General features: G+C 42.8%; 1 protein-coding gene and 2 long non-coding RNA genes across 7 annotated transcripts in view; 2 read left to right on the forward strand and 1 right to left on the reverse strand.

Moving 5' to 3' along the window:
* The window catches only part of LOC307192520, a 68,956-nt gene extending 65,820 nt beyond the window's left edge, over positions 1-3,136 (forward strand). For all 4 annotated transcript variants that reach the window (XR_013830089.1, XR_013830090.1, XR_013830091.1 and 1 more), the window contains one exon: positions 2,430-3,136. This is a non-coding gene — a long non-coding RNA (uncharacterized lncRNA). The remainder of the gene's footprint in view (positions 1-2,429) is intronic.
* A 150-nt stretch (positions 3,137-3,286) lies between these two features.
* The window catches only part of SEC13 (SEC13 homolog, nuclear pore and COPII coat complex component), a 54,623-nt gene continuing 38,885 nt past the window's right edge, over positions 3,287-19,024 (reverse strand). For both annotated transcript variants that reach the window (XM_079933494.1, XM_079933495.1), the window contains one exon: positions 3,287-3,695. In XM_079933494.1, the coding sequence (XP_079789620.1) occupies positions 3,582-3,695 (114 nt within the window). In that variant the 3' untranslated portion in view covers positions 3,287-3,581. The remainder of the gene's footprint in view (positions 3,696-19,024) is intronic.
* Positions 3,630-7,113, forward strand: LOC307192522. Its single transcript, XR_013830094.1, has 4 exons — positions 3,630-3,723; positions 3,950-4,056; positions 4,234-4,346; positions 4,684-7,113. It is a non-coding gene; the product is annotated as an uncharacterized lncRNA (long non-coding RNA).

Below are 19,024 nucleotides of genomic sequence, written 5' to 3' on the forward strand. Positions count from 1 at the left end.
AAGCACTGCTTCACCAGGGAAGTCTGATTTGTATAGTTTCTAATGAGAAGTTGGCTGTCATTCTTATATTTGTTCCTGTGTATGTAATATGTCTTTTTTTTTTCTGGCTGCTTATATAATTTTTAAGAAAGTTCAGTAGTATTATTGTATGTGTATTTTCTTCTGCTTGGGGTTCTTTAATTTCCTAGAATCTGTAGGGTTATAGTTCAAATCCAGCTGAGAAATTTTGGCTGTTTCTCTAAACATTGTTTTCTGTCTCCTTTGGAATCCAACTGACACATATTTTAGACTACTTAATACTGGAGTCTCTGTGTTTGTTTTGTTTTGTCTGCTTTTCTCCCTGTGCTTCAGTTTGCATAGTTTCTATTGCTGTCTTCACATGTACTGATGTTTCCTGTCAGTGTCTAATGTGCTTTTACTCCCATCCAGGGTATTTTTCACTCCAGATATTGAATTGTTCATTTCTAGAGACTCCATTTGCAACTTTCTTATATCTCCCATTTTTCTTATGTTCATTATCCTTTACATTCGTTTTTTTTTTCTTCTTTTTTTTTTCTTGCGGTACTCGGGCCTCTCCCTGCTGTGGCCTCTCCTGTTGCGGAGCACAGGCTCCGGACGCGCAGGCTCAGCGGCCATGGCTCACGGGCCCAGCTGCTCTGCGGCATGTGGGATCCTCCCGGACCAGAGCACGAACCCGTGTCCCCTAAATTGGCAGTCGGACTCTCAACCAGTGCGCCACCGGGGAAGCCCTCCTTTACATTCTTGAGCATATTTATAATAGCTGTCTTTGAGGTAGTCATCTGCTAATTCCATGGTCTCTCTCCTGAGTCTGTGGCTATTCACTGTTTTCCTCTCCTGGTTATGGGTCATTTGCTTGCTTCTTTGCCTGCCCAGTAATTTTGGATTAGGTGATGGATGTTGTAAATTTTATGCTGTCACATGCTGAATTTTCTTGTTGTTCCTTTAAAGAGCGTTGGGCTTTGATCTGGCAGAAAGTGAAATTATTGGTGGATCAGTTTGATGCTTTCAAGGCTTGCTTTTAAGGTCCAGAGCAGCCTTTACTCTAGACCTGATTGAAGATACACCATTGACGCGTGATCTTTCTTAGGACTCGACCCAGTGCCCTTTGTATCGTGAGGCTGTTGCACTCTGGTTCTTGGGAACGTGAACTACTCGCCCTCTGTTGAGTTCCGGGAATTGCTTGGCCCACTGCTCTTTGGTCACGAGAGTTTGACCCTTCCCGTAAGCAGGTTAGTACTTGGTCAAAAGTCTAGGAGACCCTCCTGCAGGTCCGAGGAGCTGGCTATCTCTGAGCAGCTCGCTCTTCTCTAGTACTCTGCTGTGTAAATGCTACCTTTGCCTTTCTGAACTCTCATCTGTCTTTTTAACTCAGTGAGGCTGCTCTGGATTCGATTTCCCTGCCCTTTCCTGGGGAACTGCCTCCAGGAAGAAAGCTGCGGCCATTGTGGTGCTCCCTTCCCACACCCACTTTTTCCTCTTCTTCCAAACACTGCCTGTTGTCCTACATCGGAAAGCAGTTGTTTCATGGAGTTTGTGTTTTTCTAGTTGTTAATGGCTTGAGGGAAACTCTTGGAGCTGTGAATCCTTCCTGTGTGGAAGTGGAAATCTCCCCCTTATGAATGGTTGGCCCTGCTCCTTGATGATTCAGAGTTTGAGGGGCTACCTTAGTGTCAAAAGCCCAGGGGTTTCTTTTGCTATCCTAGTTGCTTTGCTTTTGTGAGAGGATTGAAAATCAGTGTGGCTGCTACTGCCATCTTGCCCTAACTAGAATTCTCTGTGTATCTTTTAAATTACCCTTACATTCCTCTCATTTGGGCTTGGCAACTGCCCTGAAGATGGACACAACATGGCACTGCACTTGGTTGGCCTGTTTTGTTGTAACAAATTGGAGGTATCTCCCTTACCCCAGGAATGGCTAACGTGTTACCACCCTAAGCATAAACTGTTGACAGTGGTAATTTCATTTACTTCCAGATTATTCGATGGGATGGTGTAAGCTATAAACACAGCCTATGGCCAGGAGCCCAAGAAGCTATCACTAACCCACTGTGAGACATGGGACCAGTCCCTTCTCATTAATCATCTGTATATGGCACTGTAAGGAGGACCAGGCCTGCCCTTGGGAGCACGGAGCTTGTTAAGGAAGGCAGATACGTAGAGCTAACTAGAATTCAGTGTAATTTGTGTCCATTGAGAAGCCCGAGCAAAGGTGCTTCCTTGGCCTTTCTTTTCGCATCTGAATAATGGGAGGGAGGGAGCAGCAATTTTCCTATTGTTCTGTGCAGGCTAGGATTTTGCGGAATGCCTTGGGAGGTCTTGTGGGCCAGGCCCTCTGTCCTCACTTGAACCAATGTAGTTGCACTTTTTCCAATTTTATATGTTATGATGTAAGATTTATTTCACAACAGGGATTCTGCTGCTGAAAAATGGACAAAGAACAGGCAGAAGACGGGTCCACACTTAGCTGTGCACAGAACCTCCTGCAGTGAGCGGCCTGCCCTTTCCTTGGTGTGTGCGCACGTAAAGGCCTGGCGTGAGCTCCACTCCCCGATTACGGCTGAGGAGCCCCAGCAGCAGGTCCTGGATTCCAGCCTTGAGAGTTCCGATTTTTGAGCTGACACGGATTAGGATGCCAACGCTGCCTCTGGCACATGGCGGTGGACAGCCCAGGGCAGCTCTTGACCTTCTTGCCAGTTTCCTCACCAGTAAGTAAGTTGGGGGTTTGTTCCTACACAGGTTTGCTGTGCTGCTTCACGTGTGAGAGCTCCCAGTTCATGCCACTCATACAGGTCTCAGCTGTTTCACTTCAGGGTCCCAGGGCCTCCCCTTGGATGTGATCCTTGTTTCAGTGTTGGTGAGCTGCTCCTTCCACTGACGGCAGAAAACCAGGTGAATTGTGCCTGCTTTCCTCTTCAGTCTTGTAAACTCTTGGGATATGGTTGATACTCCACTGTATGTGCAGGGCAGACTTTATTAGCCTCAGGATAAGTAGCAGAGCTGGGGGCTGCAGTCCCATCCCTGAAGGCCAAGTGTAGCTTTGTATGGTGCCTTCAGCATAGTCTGAGTCACAAGGACTTACACAGTGACAGATCAGCTCTGTGGGCAGGACTCAGCTAGGCCCATAGGGACCTGGGTCTTGGTAATGCTGTTCTAGGACACTAACCAGCAAGAGGTAAAACGAGCTTTGTAAGGAGGGGTTAGAAAAATGCAGGAAGAATTATAAGCAATACAAGTTTATTTAATTACTTTGGAAACAATTCCCCACCCCCCCAAATGATGTCTGAACCTAAAAGGTACATAAAAATGACCAACAATATCTTAAAATAATAGAGCTGATGGTTGTTTTTCCCTCAGAACAAGTGTGTGTTCAGGTGGACAGTAAATTACAAACCATATCAAATCATGTTAAGGCAGATGATAATCTGGGTGCATTTCTTAACGACTCCCAGGAAAGTGATCTTGTGGGAGCTGGGTGTTCTTCCTCCCAGCTGTGTGGTCAGTTGGCCCACGAAGGGGCAGTCCTGGAGGCAGCAGGTAGAGAACAGGCTGTGCCTGTCTTGTCACTGCTCGTTCTGCTGACCCTCTGTGACTGAAGTGGACACAGAACCCTGGCCCTTGTTGACATCACTGATGCACACCCACTGCCCGTCAACCGACTCCTTCCACAGGGTCACCTGCAAGCCAGCACACACATCGTTACAGGTATGTATCCCTGCCCTTACCTCCCTGGGTTCTCTAAAGAGGGCAAAGATCTCCAGCAAGAACTACAGCTCACAGTCTTGTGGGTAAAGAGAGCACTTACTTTGGTTCCCCCCACTGAAATCCCACCAAAATGGAAGTAAAGGAAAAAGTATCCACACAGAGTAAGAAAGGAGGAGTATGGAGAGTGGTGACACAACTTGTTCACGGCTTCACTTTCCCTCAAAAGAAGAACTAACAGCTATTCATAGAGACACACCATGAACAAATCCTACAACACAGCAGTGAGGCTGAAGTGCCCTGCACTATGGACACTGAGACCTACTCTGTTTGAAGGTAAGAAGGGGCCACACGTTGATCCCAGCATCCCTTCCAGGGGCTGGCACAGTACCACAGGGAGCGGCCTCCCCTGAGGCTCTGGCCCCTCCAGTGACATCCAGCACCTGTTCCCCCCTCCCACTGCATTGTGCTCATCACTTTGCAGGTGCTGATACTCTGGTTTTGCTCCACCAGGATCGCAGCTGAATCTGTGAGGCCCAGCTGCTGAGAATCGGATTGTGACCAGAGGGCTTCCAACAACCAGCACTCAGATCTCCACAGCCTGAGTCCCTACCTGCAGGGCCCAAGTGAGTCTGTTCTGACAGGGAAGCTGGGGCACAGGTAGGCTACAGTCCAGACCACAAACAAAGCATTAGTAACCTTAAAGCTGCTTCCCTGGAAAGCACACCAGTCCACAGCTGCACTTGCTATTGAATACAGCCTTTGGACTGCCCAACCAGTGAAGCCACATAGCCGGTCAACAACCCTGCTTAAGGTAACACGGGAATGGAAAGCACTGCCAGTGGCATTCACTGTCTGCATAGCAAATCTAGTGGCCTCACCTGATCAGGAATTCAGTGCACACTCTTGACTCTTCAGCTCCCCCTAAAATAAGCCATGCATTCTCTGATCCCATTCTGCTAGGTACTGCCAGGGCAAGGAAGGTAATTCCAGCCTCACCTACTGCTGAGTCGAGTAGCCATCCTGACTGTCTAGCAAGCCTGACCAGAGAATCCAGGCAGCTGTGAAGCCGATGCTCCAGCCTCACGGGTGCAGGGAAAGAAACCAGCTGTCCTACCTGATCTCAGCCAGTGGCATATTCAGAGTGGAAAAAAGTGCCTCAAGCCAAAACAGAACTTAACAGCAGGTCCTTTCACCCATAGGAGAGAAAGCCAGAAACCCAAATTGAGCTGACTAGTGAAGAACTGTATCTGCACACTTCCAGAGGTACAATGAATTCTTCGAAAAAGAATTCAAAACAGGGCCCACTGTCAAGAAGCCCACTTCCAATCTCTTGCATGCCTATAAACTAACAATGAAAAATCAGAGAAATTAAGCAGACTCCCATTTACCACTCAAACAAAAAGAATAAAATACCCAGGAATAAACCTACCAAAGGAGGCAACAGACCTGTATGCAGAAAACTATAAAAGACACTGATGAAAGAAATTAAAGATGATGATACAAACAGATGGAGAGATATACCAGGTTCTTGGATTGGAAGAATCAACATTGTAAAAATGACTATACTACGCAAAGCAATCTACAGATTCAATGCAATCCCTATCAAACTACCAATGGCATTTTTCACAGAACTAGAACAAAAAACTTTACAATTTGTATGGAAACACAAAACACTCTGAATAGCCAAAGCAATCTTGAGAAAGAAAAACAGCTGGAGGAATCAGGCCCCCCAACTTCAAAGTATACTACAAAGCTACAGTAAGCAAGAGAGTATGGTACTGGTACAAAAACAGAAATATAGATCAACTGTACAGGATAGAAAGCCAAGAGATAAACCCACGCACCTATGGTCAGCTAATGTATGACAAAGGAGGCAAAGGATGTACAATGGGGAAAAGACAGTCTCTTCAATAAGTGGGCTGGGAAAACTGGACAGCTACATGTAAAAGAAGGAAATTAGAACACTTCCTAACACCATACACAAAAAGAAACTCAAAATGGATTAAATACCTAAATGTAAGGCCAAACACTATCAAACTCTTAGAGGAAAACAAGGCAGAACACTCTATGACATAAATCACAGCAAGATCCTTTTTGACCCACCTCCTAGAGTAACGGAAATAAAAACAAACAATGGGACCTAATGAAACTTAAGACTTTGCACAGCAAATCAAACCATAAACAAGACGAAAAGACAACCCTCAGAATGGGAGAAAATATTTGCAAATGAAACAGACAAAAGATTAATCTCCAAAATATACATGCAGCTCAAGATCAAGAAAACAACCTAATCCAAATATGGGTGGAAAATCTAAATACACGTTTCCCAAAGAAGACATACAGAATGCCAAAAAACAAAAGATGCTCAACATCACTAATCATTAGAGACATCAAACTCCAACAAGCTATCACCTCACACCTGCCAGAATGGCCAGCATCAAAAAGTCTGCAAACAATAAATGCTGGAGAGGCCAAGGAGAAAAGGGAGCCCTCCTACACCACTGGGGGGAATGTAAATTTGTAGAGCCACTATGGAGAACACTACAGAGGTTCCTTAAACGACCACAAACAGAGCTACCATATGACCCAGCAAGCCCACTGCTGGGCACACGTCTGCAGATAACCATACTTGGAAAGCCAACACTTGCACATTCACCGACTACAGCAAGACCTACAACACTCAAGGTTCGGAAGCAACCACAATCTGCATCCACAGGCGGATGGAGAGAGAACACGTGGTACATATATACAATGGAATGGACACTCAGGCATAAAAAAGAATGAAATAATGCCATTGGCAGCAAGGTGGAGGGACCTAGAGATCATACTAAGTGAAGCAAGTCAGAGAAGAACAGATAAGATTTCACGAAGAGGTGGAATCTAAAAATTGATAGGCGTGAACTAACGTACAACACAGAAACAGACTCACAGACGTAGAAAAGAAACTTAGGGTTACCAAGGGGGAAAGTATGGGAGGAGGGACAAATGCCATGGTTGGGATTAACCTGTACACACTAATATTTATAAAATGGATAATCAACAAGGACTTTCTGTGGAGCACAAGGAACTCTACTCAACAATCTGTCACAACCAATAGGGGAACAGAATCCGAGAGAGAACAGTATGTATCTGCATAACTGAAACACGTCACTGTACACCAGAAACAAAAACACCACTGTAAATGTACAACACTCCAAACTAAAATCAGAAGTAAAAAGAAAATACAATAAAAAGAGAAAAATGCCTCCTCTATTCCGTGTTGGCTTGGGGAACCTGGGCTACTGTCACACCCCTGGAGCCTGGGCAGCCAGCAACACAAGGCTGGAGTGTTCTGGGCCTGAGGGAGCTGGGGAGGATGTACCAGCAAATGAGCCCGCCTTGGACCTGGAGTGTCTGGTCCCCTGGGGATGTCACCACAATCTCCAGATCCAGGCAGACCCCCCCCCCCCCCCCCCCCGCAGCTAAAGCCAACCTAGTGCACCCAGAGGATGGTGGACCCTCTGGCCAGGAAGAGCTCTGAATAGTCTCCTAGCCTCCACGTCTGCTGGTGGTGGCCTTCCCACCTTCAGCTGCCTTCATTAGGGTCACCCCACCCATGTAGGACAGCACCCTCAGCACTGGGGTTTTGCAGGGGTTAGGACCTGTCTGGGAAGGGGGAAATGAAGTAATGAGATACAAGCCCTTGGGTGTTTGTGCTGACACATTCCACTAACTCACAACCCAGGAACACGACTTCCCCTTAGGCTGTACATGCAGGTGTAACCAGAGCTGGGCATGAAAAGATCCTGCCGCCTTTTGGCCGTTTCCAGTAACAACAACTTTAAAGCAGGTGCTCAGGGGAACTTCATATTCTCAAAGCCTGTGAGCCTGTAAAGACCCCTGCTGTCACGAAATGCCCAGGAGCAGGTAATAGGAAAGGAATTCAAAACAGGGCCCAGTTTTAGGAGGCCAATATCCAGAGGTACATTTTACTCATAGTGTTAAAAAGAGAGGCACATGAAAAGATGCTGAACATTCCTAATATTAGAAAACTGGAAATCAAAACTGCAAGGAGGCATCACTTCACACCACTCAAAATGCCATGAACAAAAAGTCTACAAACAATAAATGTAGCAGAGGGCATGGAAGAAAGGGAGCCCTCCTATGTTTTTGGTGGGACTGTGATCTGGTAATAACTACTATGGAGAAGAGAATGGAGGTTCCTCAAACAGTAAACACACAGCTACCATATAATTCGGCAGTCCCACTCCTTGCCACATAGGTAGATAAAAGTATAACTGGAAAAAGTACATGCACCCCTATGTTCATAGCAGCACTATTTAGAATAGGCAAGACATGGAAACAACCTAAATGTCCACTGACAGAAGAATGGGTAAAGAATATGTGCTACATATATACAATGGAATTATTATTATAAAAAAGAACAATATAATGTCACTTCTACCAACATGGGTGGACGTAGATATTATATCAAGTGATGTAAGTCATGATGAGAAAGACAAATACCATATGATATCACTTACATGTGAAACAAAATATGACAAATTACCTATGAAACAGACTCCAAGACTTAGAGAACAGACTTCTGGTTGCCAAGCTGGAGTTGCCAAGCTGGATGGGGGGTGTGGGAGGGATCTATTGGGAGTCTGGGATTAGGAAATGCAAAGTATTGTATATAGAATGCACAAACAACAAGGTCCTACTGTATAGTACATGGCAGCATATTCAATATCATGTGATAAACCATAATGGAAAGGAATACGAAGAAGAATATGTATATATGTGTAAATGAATCACTTTGCTGTACAGCAGAAATTAATACAACATTGTAAATAAACCATACTTCAATAAAACAAACTAAAAAAAATTAAAAATAGAACCGCCATATGATCCAGCAATTCCACTTCTGGGTATAAATCCAAAGGAAATGAAACACTAACTTTTGAGGCTATGGGGAGGGGGAAGGGTGAGCTGTGACAGGGCAAGAGAGAGGCATGGACATATATACACTAACAAACATAAGGTAGATAGCTAGTGGGAAGCAGCCACATAGCACAGGGAGATCAGCTCAGTGCTTTGTGACCACCTGGAGGGGTGGGATAGGGAGGGTGGGAGGGAGGGAGAGGCAAGAGGGAAGAGATATGGAAACATGTATATGTATAACTGATTCACTTTGTTATAAGGCAGAAACTAACACACCATTGTAAAGCAATTATACCCTAATAAAGATGTTAAAAACAAACAAAAAAACCCCGAAAAACAAAAAACCCCACTAACTTGAAAAGACATTTGACCCCCCAAGTTCATAACAGCAGTATTTACAATTAGCAATACATGGAAACAGCCTAACTGACCATCAACAGAGGGGTGAATAATTAAGTTGTATTTATATATAAATATACACACACACACATAAAATGGAGTATTATTAAGCCATAGAAAACAAAGAATATTTGATATTTGTGACAACATATATGGACCTTGAGGGCATTATGCTCAGTGAAAAGAGTAAGACAGTGAAAGACAACTGTACTATCTCACTTGGATGTGTAATCTAAAGCCAAAAAACCAAACACAGAAAAAGGTATCAGATTCATGATTATCAGAGGCAGTGTGTGGGGGAGGGGGAATAGGAGGAAGGTGGTCAAAACTCGATTTGCATGACAAACTTCCAGTTGCATGATAAATAAGTACTGGTATGTAATGTACAGCATGATGACTACAGCTAACACATGTATAATATATATGAAAACTATTGAGAGTAGATCCTAAGAGGTAACATCACAAGGAAAGTAATTTTTTTCTCTATTATATCTATATGAGATGATGGATGCTAACTAAATTTATAGCGGTAATCATTTAACAGTACATGCAAGTCAAAACCATTATGCTGTACACTGTTAACTTATACAGTGATGCATATCAATTATATCACTAAAACTGGAAGAAAAGATTAAACAAAAAGCATATGAATAACAGTAACTGAGGGGCAATGCTGTGAATAATGATGTAACATGAAATATTGGCAATAATAATAATGTAAACATGGATGCCGTTTAACCAAATTGACAGAGCTCCAGTGAGAGGTTATGGGGTGTTAGAGTGGTTCTCAAAACGTGGTCCCAGACCAGAGTGTGTGGAGCATCTGGGAACTTGTTAAAGATGCAAATTTTGGGGTCCCAGCCCAGATCCACTGGTTCAGAAGCTCTAGGGGTGGGGTGGGTAATCTGTTTTAACAAGTTTAGCAATGCTAAAGTTTGAGAACCATGGTAGAGGAAGACAACAGATTAATAGGTATGTTATTTATACACTGAAGTAAACGGCAGAAGCAGCAGCTACAAGTTGAAAAGGTTTGCCTCCGTACAGGGACAATTAGACTGCATTAAAAAAAAAATCATAGGGACTTCCCTGGTGGTGCAGTGGTTGGGAATCTGCCTGCCAGTGCAGGGGACACGGGTTCGAGCCCTGGCCCGCGAGGATCCCACATGCTGCGGAGCAACTAAGCCCGTGCGCCACAACTACTGAGCCTGTGCTCTACAGCCCGGGAGCCACAACTACTGAGCCCACATGCATGCCTAAAGCCCATGCTCCGCAACGAGAAGCCACCGCAATAAGAAGTCCACGCACCTCAACGAAGACTAGCTCCCGCTCGCCGCAACGAAGACCAAAGGCAGCCAAAAAACAAACAAAAAACCAAATAAAAACTACCTAAAACTATGTACATTAACTTGATAAAAAAACTGATTCTAAGAACTGCTGCCTTAGGGATAGACTATTCACTAAGCATGCACTGTGTAGAATGCTCTGAAGTGAAATCATACTAAGTCCTTCAGCGAAGGAATGCTATAAAGACAGCAATAGCGCTGAGCTCTTTGTGGGAAACAGGCTTATGAGGAAGAGTAAGAAGCATAGAAACAGCAAACCCCAAAACGTGGAACGTACAACCAGGTACTTGCCCATTGATTTGTAAACACTACTGAGGGCAGTCAGGGTACAGTGGCCTGTCCTGGGTGCCACCACACCTGGGTACTAGTCCTGATATTGGCACTCACTAGAAATAGGGTTGGATTAGCTATCCTTTGAGGGTCATTCCAGCTCAAATTCTGTGGCTTTTAGATAGGGCCTGATGGATCTTTCTGGGACCACTGAACCCAAAAGGGACCCTAGGCTGGGTAAAAGCTGTCTGCAGAGGGTCTTGAAGAGATATGACTTGCACACCCATGTGCACTGCAGCATTATTCACAATAGCCAAAAGGTGGAAGCACCCCAGTGTCCATCAACAGAGAATGGACAAATAACATGTGGCACAATGGAATATTATTCAGCTTTCAAAAGGAAGAAACTATGACATACGCTACACCATAGGTGATCTACAACACAGATGAAGACACTACGCTAAGTGCAAATCAAAACTACAATGAGGTAGGTGTGAGGTACCACATCACACCAATCAGAATGGCCACCATCAAAAAGGCTACAAATAACAAATGCTGGAGAGGGCGTGGAGAGAAGGGATCACTCCTACACTGACAGTGGGAACGTAAACTGGTGCAGCCACTATGGAAAACAGTATGGACGTTCCTCAAAAAAGTAAAAACAGAGCTACCAATATGATCCAGCAATCCCACTCCTGGGCATATATCCAGAGAAAACTCTAATTCAGAAAGATACATGCCCCCTATGTTCACAGCAGCACTATTTACAAGAGCTAAGAGTTGGAAACAACCTAAATGTCCACTGACAGATGAACAGATAAAGAAGATGTGAAACACACGCAACGGAATATTACTCAGGCATAAAAAAGATTAATGCTATTTGCAGCAACATGGATGGACCTAGAGATCATCATATCAAGTGAAGTAAGTCAGAAAGAGAACAACATATACCATATGATATCGCTTATATGTGGAATCTAAAATATGACATGAACTTATCTATGAAAGAGACTCCGAGACACGGAGAACAGACTTCTGGTTGCCAAGGTGGATGGGGGGTGCAAGATGGATGGACTGGGAGTTTGGGATTAGCAGATGCAAACTGTTATATATACAATGGATAAACAACAAGGTCCTACTATATAGCACAGGGAACTACTCAATATCCTGTAATAAATCATAATGGAAGGAAATATAAAAAAGAATGTGGATACACATAACTGAATCACTTTGCTGTACAGCAGAAATTAACACATTTTAAATCAACTATACTTCAATAAAAAAGAAAAAAAGACACTGCTGAGACTGGTTGAAGATGGCAGAGTACAGGGACATGCTCTCACTCCCAAAAGCGACAGCAGACTGCTGAACAGTCATCGACAGAACACACTGGAACTCACCAAAAAAGATACCCCCCCAGGCAAGGACAAAGGAGAAGCCACAATGAGATGGTAGGAGGGGCGCAATCACAATACAATCAAATCCCGTAACTGCTGGGTGGTGACTCATAAACTGGAGGACACTTATCCCACAGAAGTCCACCCACTGGAGTGAAGGTTCTAAGCCCCATGTCAGGCTTCCCAACCACAGGATACGGCAGGAGAAATTCCTAGAGAATCAGACATTGAAGCCTAGTGGGATTTGATTGCAGGACTTTCACAGGACTGGGGGAAACAGAAACGCGACTCTTGGAGGTCACATACAAAGTAGTGTGTGCATGGAGACCCAGGGGAAGGAGCAGTGACTCCATAGGAGACTGAACCAGACCTACCTACCTGCTAGTGTTGGAGGGTCTCCTGCAGAGGCGGGGGGGGGGGGGGTGCCTGTGGCTCACCATGGGGACAAGGACACTGGCAGCAGAAGTTCTGGGAAGTACTCCTTGGTGTGAGCCCTCCCAGAGTCGGCCATTAGCCCCACCAAAGAGCTGAGTAGGCTCCAGTGCTGGGTCGCTTCAGGCCAAACAACCAACAGGGAGGGAACCCAGCCCCAGCCAACAGCAGAAAGGTGGATTAAAGTTTTACTGAGCTCTGCCTGCCAGGGAAACACCCAGCTCTAACCCCCCTTCCATCAGGAAGTTTGCACAAGCCTCTTAGATAGACTCATCCACCAGAGGGCAGACAGCAGAAGCAAGAAGAACTACAATTCTGCAACCTGTGGAAGGAAAACCACATTCACAGAAAGATAGACAACATGAAAAGGCAAAGGACTTTGTACCAGATGAAGGAACAAGATAAAACCCCAGAAAAACAACTAAGTGAAGTGGAGACAGCCAACTTTCCAGAAAAAGAATTCAGAATAGTGATAGTGAAGATGATCCAGGACCTTGGAGAAACAATGGAGGCAAAGATCGAGAAGATGCAAGAAAATTTTTAACAAAGACCTAGAAGAATTAAAGAACAAACAGATGAAAAATACAATAACTGAAATGAAAAATACACTAGAAGGACTCAATAGTAGAATAATTGAGGCAGAAGAACGGATAAGTGACCTGGAAGACAGAATGGTGGAATTCACTGCTGCGGAACAGAATAAAGAAAAAAGAATGAAAAGAATTGAAGACAGCCTAAGAGACCTCTGTGACAATATTAAACACAACAACATTCGCATTATAGGGGTCCAAGAAGGAGAAGAGAGACATAAAGGACCCGAGAAAATATTTGAAGAGATTGTAGTCAAAAACTTCCCTAACATGGGAAAGGAAATAGCCATCCAAGTCCAGGAAGCACAGAGAGTCCCAGGCAGGACAAACTCAAGGAGAAACACGTGGAGACACATAGTAATCAAATTGGCAAAAATTAAAGACAAAGAAAAATTATTGAAAGCAGCAAGGGAAAAACGACAAATAACATGCAAGGGAATTCCCATAAGGTTAACAGCGATTTCTCGGCAGAAACTCTACAAGCTAGAAGGGAGTGGCATGACATATTTAAAGTGATGCAAGGGAAGAACCTACAACCAAGATTACTCTACCCAGCAAGGATCTCATTCAGATTCGATGGAGAAATCAAAAGCTTTACAGACAAGCAAAAACTAAGAGAATTCAGCACCACCAAACCAGCTCTACAACAAATGCTAAAGGAATTTCTCTAAGTGAGAAACACAACAGAAGAAAAGGACCTACAAAAACAAACCCACAAGGGCTTCCCTGGTGGCGCAGTGGTTGAGAGTCTGCCTGCCAATGCAGGGGACACGGGTTCGAGCCCTGGTCTGAGAGGATCCCACATGTCGCAGAGCAACTGGGCCCGTGAGCCACAACTACTGAGCCTGCGTGTGTGGAGCCTGTGTTCCGCAACAAGAGAGCCACAACAGTGAGAGGCCCGTGCACCGCGATGAAGAGTGGCCCCCACTTGCTGCAACTAGAGAAAGCCCTTGCACAGAAACAAAGACCCAACACAGCCAAAAATAAAATAAAAAATAAATAAAAAATGATAATAGGGCTTCCCTGGTGGTGCAGTGGTTGAGAGTCCGCCTGCCGATGCAGGGGACACGGGTTCGTGCCCTGGTCTGGGAAGATCCCACATGCTGTGGAGCGGCTGGGCCCGTGAGCCATGGCCGCTGAGCCTACGCGTCCTGTGCTCCGCAATGGGAGAGGCCACAATGGTGAGAGGCCCGCATACCGCAAAAAAAAAAAAAAAAGATAATAAAAATAAAGGAATTCCTTTAAAAAAACAAACAAACAAACCCACAACAACTAAGAAAATGGTAATAGGAACATACATTATCGATAATTACCTTAAACGTGAATGGATTAAATGCTCCAACCGAAAGACCCAGGCTCACTGAATGGATACAAAAACATGACCCATATATATGCTATCACAAGAGACACACATCAGACCTAGGGACACATACAGACCGACAGTGAGGGGATGGAAAAAGATATTCCATGTAAATGGAAATCAAAAGAAGGCAGGAGCAGCAGTACTCATATCAGATAAAATAGACTTCAAAATAAAGAAAGTTACAAGAGACAAGGAAGGACACTACATAATGATCAAGGGATAAATCCAAGAAGAAGATATAACAATTATAAGTATGTATGCATGCAACACAGGAGCACCTCAATACACAAGGCACTGCTAACAGCTATAAAAGAGGAAATCGACAGTAACACAATAATAGTGGGGGACTTTAACACCTCACACCAATGGACAGATCATCCAAACAGAAAATTAATATGGAAACACAAGCTGTAAATGACACAACAGACCAGACAGATTTCATTCATAGTTATAGGACATTCCATCCAAAAACAGCAGATTACACTTTCTTCTCAAGTGCACATGGAATGTTCTCCAGGATACATCACATCTTGGGTCACACATCAAGCCTCAGTAAATTTAAGAAAATTAAAATCATATCAAGCATCTTTTCTGACCACAATGCTATGAGATTAGAAATCAATGACAGGGAAAAAAACGTAAAAAACACAAACACATGGCTGAACAGTACGTTACTAAAAAACCATGAGATCATTGAAGAAATCAAAGAGGAAGTCAAAAAATACCTAGAGACAAATGACAATGAACACACGATGATCCACAACCTGTGGGATGCAGCAAAAGCAGTTCTCAGAGGGTAGTTTATAGCAATACAAGCCTACCTCAAGAAACAAGAAAAATCTCAAATGAACAATCTAACCTTACACTTAAAGGAACTAGAGAAAGAAGAACAAACAAAACCCAAAGTTAGCAGAAGGAAAGAAATCATAAAGATCACAGCAGAAATAAATGAAATAGAAACAAAGAAAACAATAGCAAAGATCAATAAAACTAAAAGCTGGTTCTCTGAAAAGATAAACAGAATTGATAAACTATTAGCCAGACTCATCAAGAAAAAGAGGGAGAAGACTCAAATCAATAAAATTAGAAATGAAAAAGGAGAAGTTACAACAGACACCGCAGAAATACAAAGCATCCTAAGGGACTACTACAAGCAACTCTATGTGAATAAAATGGACGACATGGAAGAAGTAGACAAATTCTTAGAAAGGTATAAGCTTCCAAGACTGAATCAGGAAGAAATAGAAAAGATGAACAGACCAATCACAAGTAAGGATATTGAAACTGTGATTAAAAATCTTCCAACAAACAAAAGTCCAGGACCAGATGGCTTCACAGGTGAATTGTATCAAACATTTAGAGAAGAGCTAACACCCATCCTTCTCAAAGTGTTCCAAAAAATTGCAGAGGAAGGAACACTCCCAAACTCATTCTATGAGGCCACCATCACCCTGATTCCAAAACTAGACAAAGATACTACAAAAAAAGAAAGTTACAGACCAATATCACTGATGAATATAGATGCAAAAATCCTCAACAGAATACTAGCAAACAGAATCCAACAACACATTAAAAGGATCATACAGCATGATCAAGTGGGATTTATCCCAGGGATGCAAGGATTTTTCAATATATGCAAATCAATCAATGTGATACACCATAATAACAAACTGAAGAAGTAAAACAATATGATCATCTCAATAGATGCAGAAAAACCTTTTGATGAAATTCAACACTCATTTATACTAAAAACTCTCCAGAAAGTGGGCATAGAGGGAACCTACCTCAACATAATAAAGGCCATATACGACAAACCCACAGCAAACATCATTCTCAATGTGAAAAACTGAATGCATTTCCTCTAAGATCAGGAACAAGACAAGGATGTCCACTCTTGCCACTATTATTCAGCATAGTTTTTGGAAGTCCTAGCCACGGCAATCAGAGAAGAAAAAGAACCTAAAGGAATACAAATTGGAAAAGAAGAAGTATAACTGTCACTGTCTGCAGATGACATGATACTATACATAGAGAATCTTAAAGATGCCACCAGAAAACTACTAGAGGTAATCAATGAATTTGGTAAAGTTGCAGGATACAAAATGAATGCACAGAAATCTCTTGCATTCCTATACACTAATGATGAAAAATCTGAAAGAGAAATAAGGGAAACACTCCCATTTACCACTGCAACAAATAGAATAAAATACCGAGGAATAAACCTACCTAGGGAGACAAAAGACCTGTACTCAGAAAACTATAAGACACTGATGAAAGAAATTAAAGATGATACAAACAGATGAAGAGATATACCATGTTCTTGGATTGGAAGAATAAATATTGTGAAAATGACTATACTACACAAAGCAATCTACAGATTCAATGCAATACCTATCAAATTATCAATGGCATTTTTACAGAACTAGAACAAAAAATCTTAAAACTTGTATGGAGACACAAGAGACCCTGAAATAGCCAAAGCAATCTTCAGGGAAAAAAACAGAGCAGGAGGAATCAGGCTTCCTGACTTCAGACTATACTACAAAGCTACAGTAATCAAGTCAATATGGTACTGGCACAAGAACAGAAATACAGATCAACGGAACAGGATAGAAAGCCCAGAGATAAACCCACGCACCTATGGTCAACCTAATCTATGATAAAGGAGGCAAGGATATGCAATGGAGAAAAAACAGTCTCTTCAATAAGTGCTGCTGGGAAAACTGGACAGCTACACGTAAAAGAATGAAGTTAGAACACTCCCTAACACAGTTCACAAAAATAAACTCAAAATGGATTAGAGACCTAAATGTAAGACTTGACACTATAAAACTCTCAGAGGAAAACATAGGAAGAACACTCTTTGACATAAATCACAGCAAGATCTTTTTTGATCCCCCTCCTAGAGTAATGGAAGTAAAAACAAAAATAAACAAATGGGACCTAATGAAACTTAAAAGCTTTTGCACAGTAAAGGAAACTACAAACAAGATGAAAGACAGCCCTCAGAATGGGAGAGAATATTTGCAAAGGAATTAATGGACAAAGGATTAATCTCCAAAATATATAAACAGCTCATGCAGCTCAATATTAAAAAGAAACAAACAATCCAATCAAAAAGTGGGCAGAAGACCTAAATAGACATTTCTCTAAAGAAGACATAGGGATGGCTAAGAAGCACATGAAAAGCTGCTTAACATCACTAATTATTAGAGAAATGCAAATCAAAACTACAATGAGGTATCACCTCACACCAGTGAGCATGGACATCATCAGAAAATCTACAAACAACAAAGGCTGGAGAGGGTGTGGAGAAAAGTGAACCCTCTTGCACTGTTGGTGGGAATGTAAATTGATACAGCCACTATGGAGAACAGTATGGAGGTTCCTTAAAAAACTAAAAATAGAATTACCATATGACCCAGCAATCCCACTACTGGGCATATACCCAGAGAAAACCATAATTCAAAAAGACACATACACCCCAATGTTCATTTCAGCACTATTTACAACAGCCAGGTCATGGAAGCAACCTAAATGCCTATCGACAGATGAATGGATAAAGAAGATGTGGTACATATATACAATGGAATATTACTCAGCCATAAAAAGGAACAAAATGGGGTCATCTGTAGAGACATGGATGGATCTAGAGACTGTCATACAGAGTGAAGTAAGTCAGAAAGAAAAATATCGTATATTAACGCATATATGTGGAACCTAGAAAAATGGTACAGATGAACCGGTTTGTAGGGCAGAAATTGAAACACAGATGTAGAGAACAAACGTATGGACACCAAGGGGGGAAAGTGGCGGGGGGTGGTCGTGGTGGTGTGATGAATTGGGAGATAGGGATTGACATGTATATATACACTAATATGTATAAAATGCATAACTAATGAGAACCTGCCATATTAAAAAAATGAATAAAATACAAAAATTCAAACAAAAAAAAAAGACACTGTGCTAAGTGAAACAAGCCAGTCACAAAAACCCAAATTCCTTATAATTCTACTTACAGGAGGTCCCTACAGTAGTCCATTCATAGAGACAGAGAGCACAATAGGGGTTGCTAGGGGCTGGGGGAGGGGTAATGGGGAGGTGCTGTTTGAAGAGCACAGAATTTCAGTTTGGGATGAAGAGTTGTGGGTTGATGACAGTGATACTGCAGAATAACGTGGATGTATCAATACTTAACACTATAGAACTGTACACTTAAAAAAAGTTAAGATGGTAAACTCTGTTATATGTATTTTACGTATAACTAAACGTTACCATGAAGATGAGGTTGTCAAATGGTCAGGGTGATGGACTGCCAGGGTGGTGGCTTTGGATTTACCTTGGGTCTGATATTGGCTGTGCCACCTAACAGCTTCATGACCCCTATACAAGTCAAATCTCTGTCGCCCTCTCTATCTGTATAAGGGGGATATACAACTCCTCGGGGTTGGGTGGGGGGTCCTAAGAATTAATGATGTAAATGAGAGACATGCTCAAAACAGTCTTCATTCAGGTTCCTCCCAACCCTGCCATTAGATGGAAGATTCAGCTGTGCCCTCTACTGGACAAACTAAAGACAAACAG

This window comes from Stenella coeruleoalba (assembly GCF_951394435.1).
Source record: "Stenella coeruleoalba genome assembly, chromosome: 10".
Taxonomy (NCBI): Eukaryota; Metazoa; Chordata; class Mammalia; order Artiodactyla; family Delphinidae; genus Stenella; species Stenella coeruleoalba.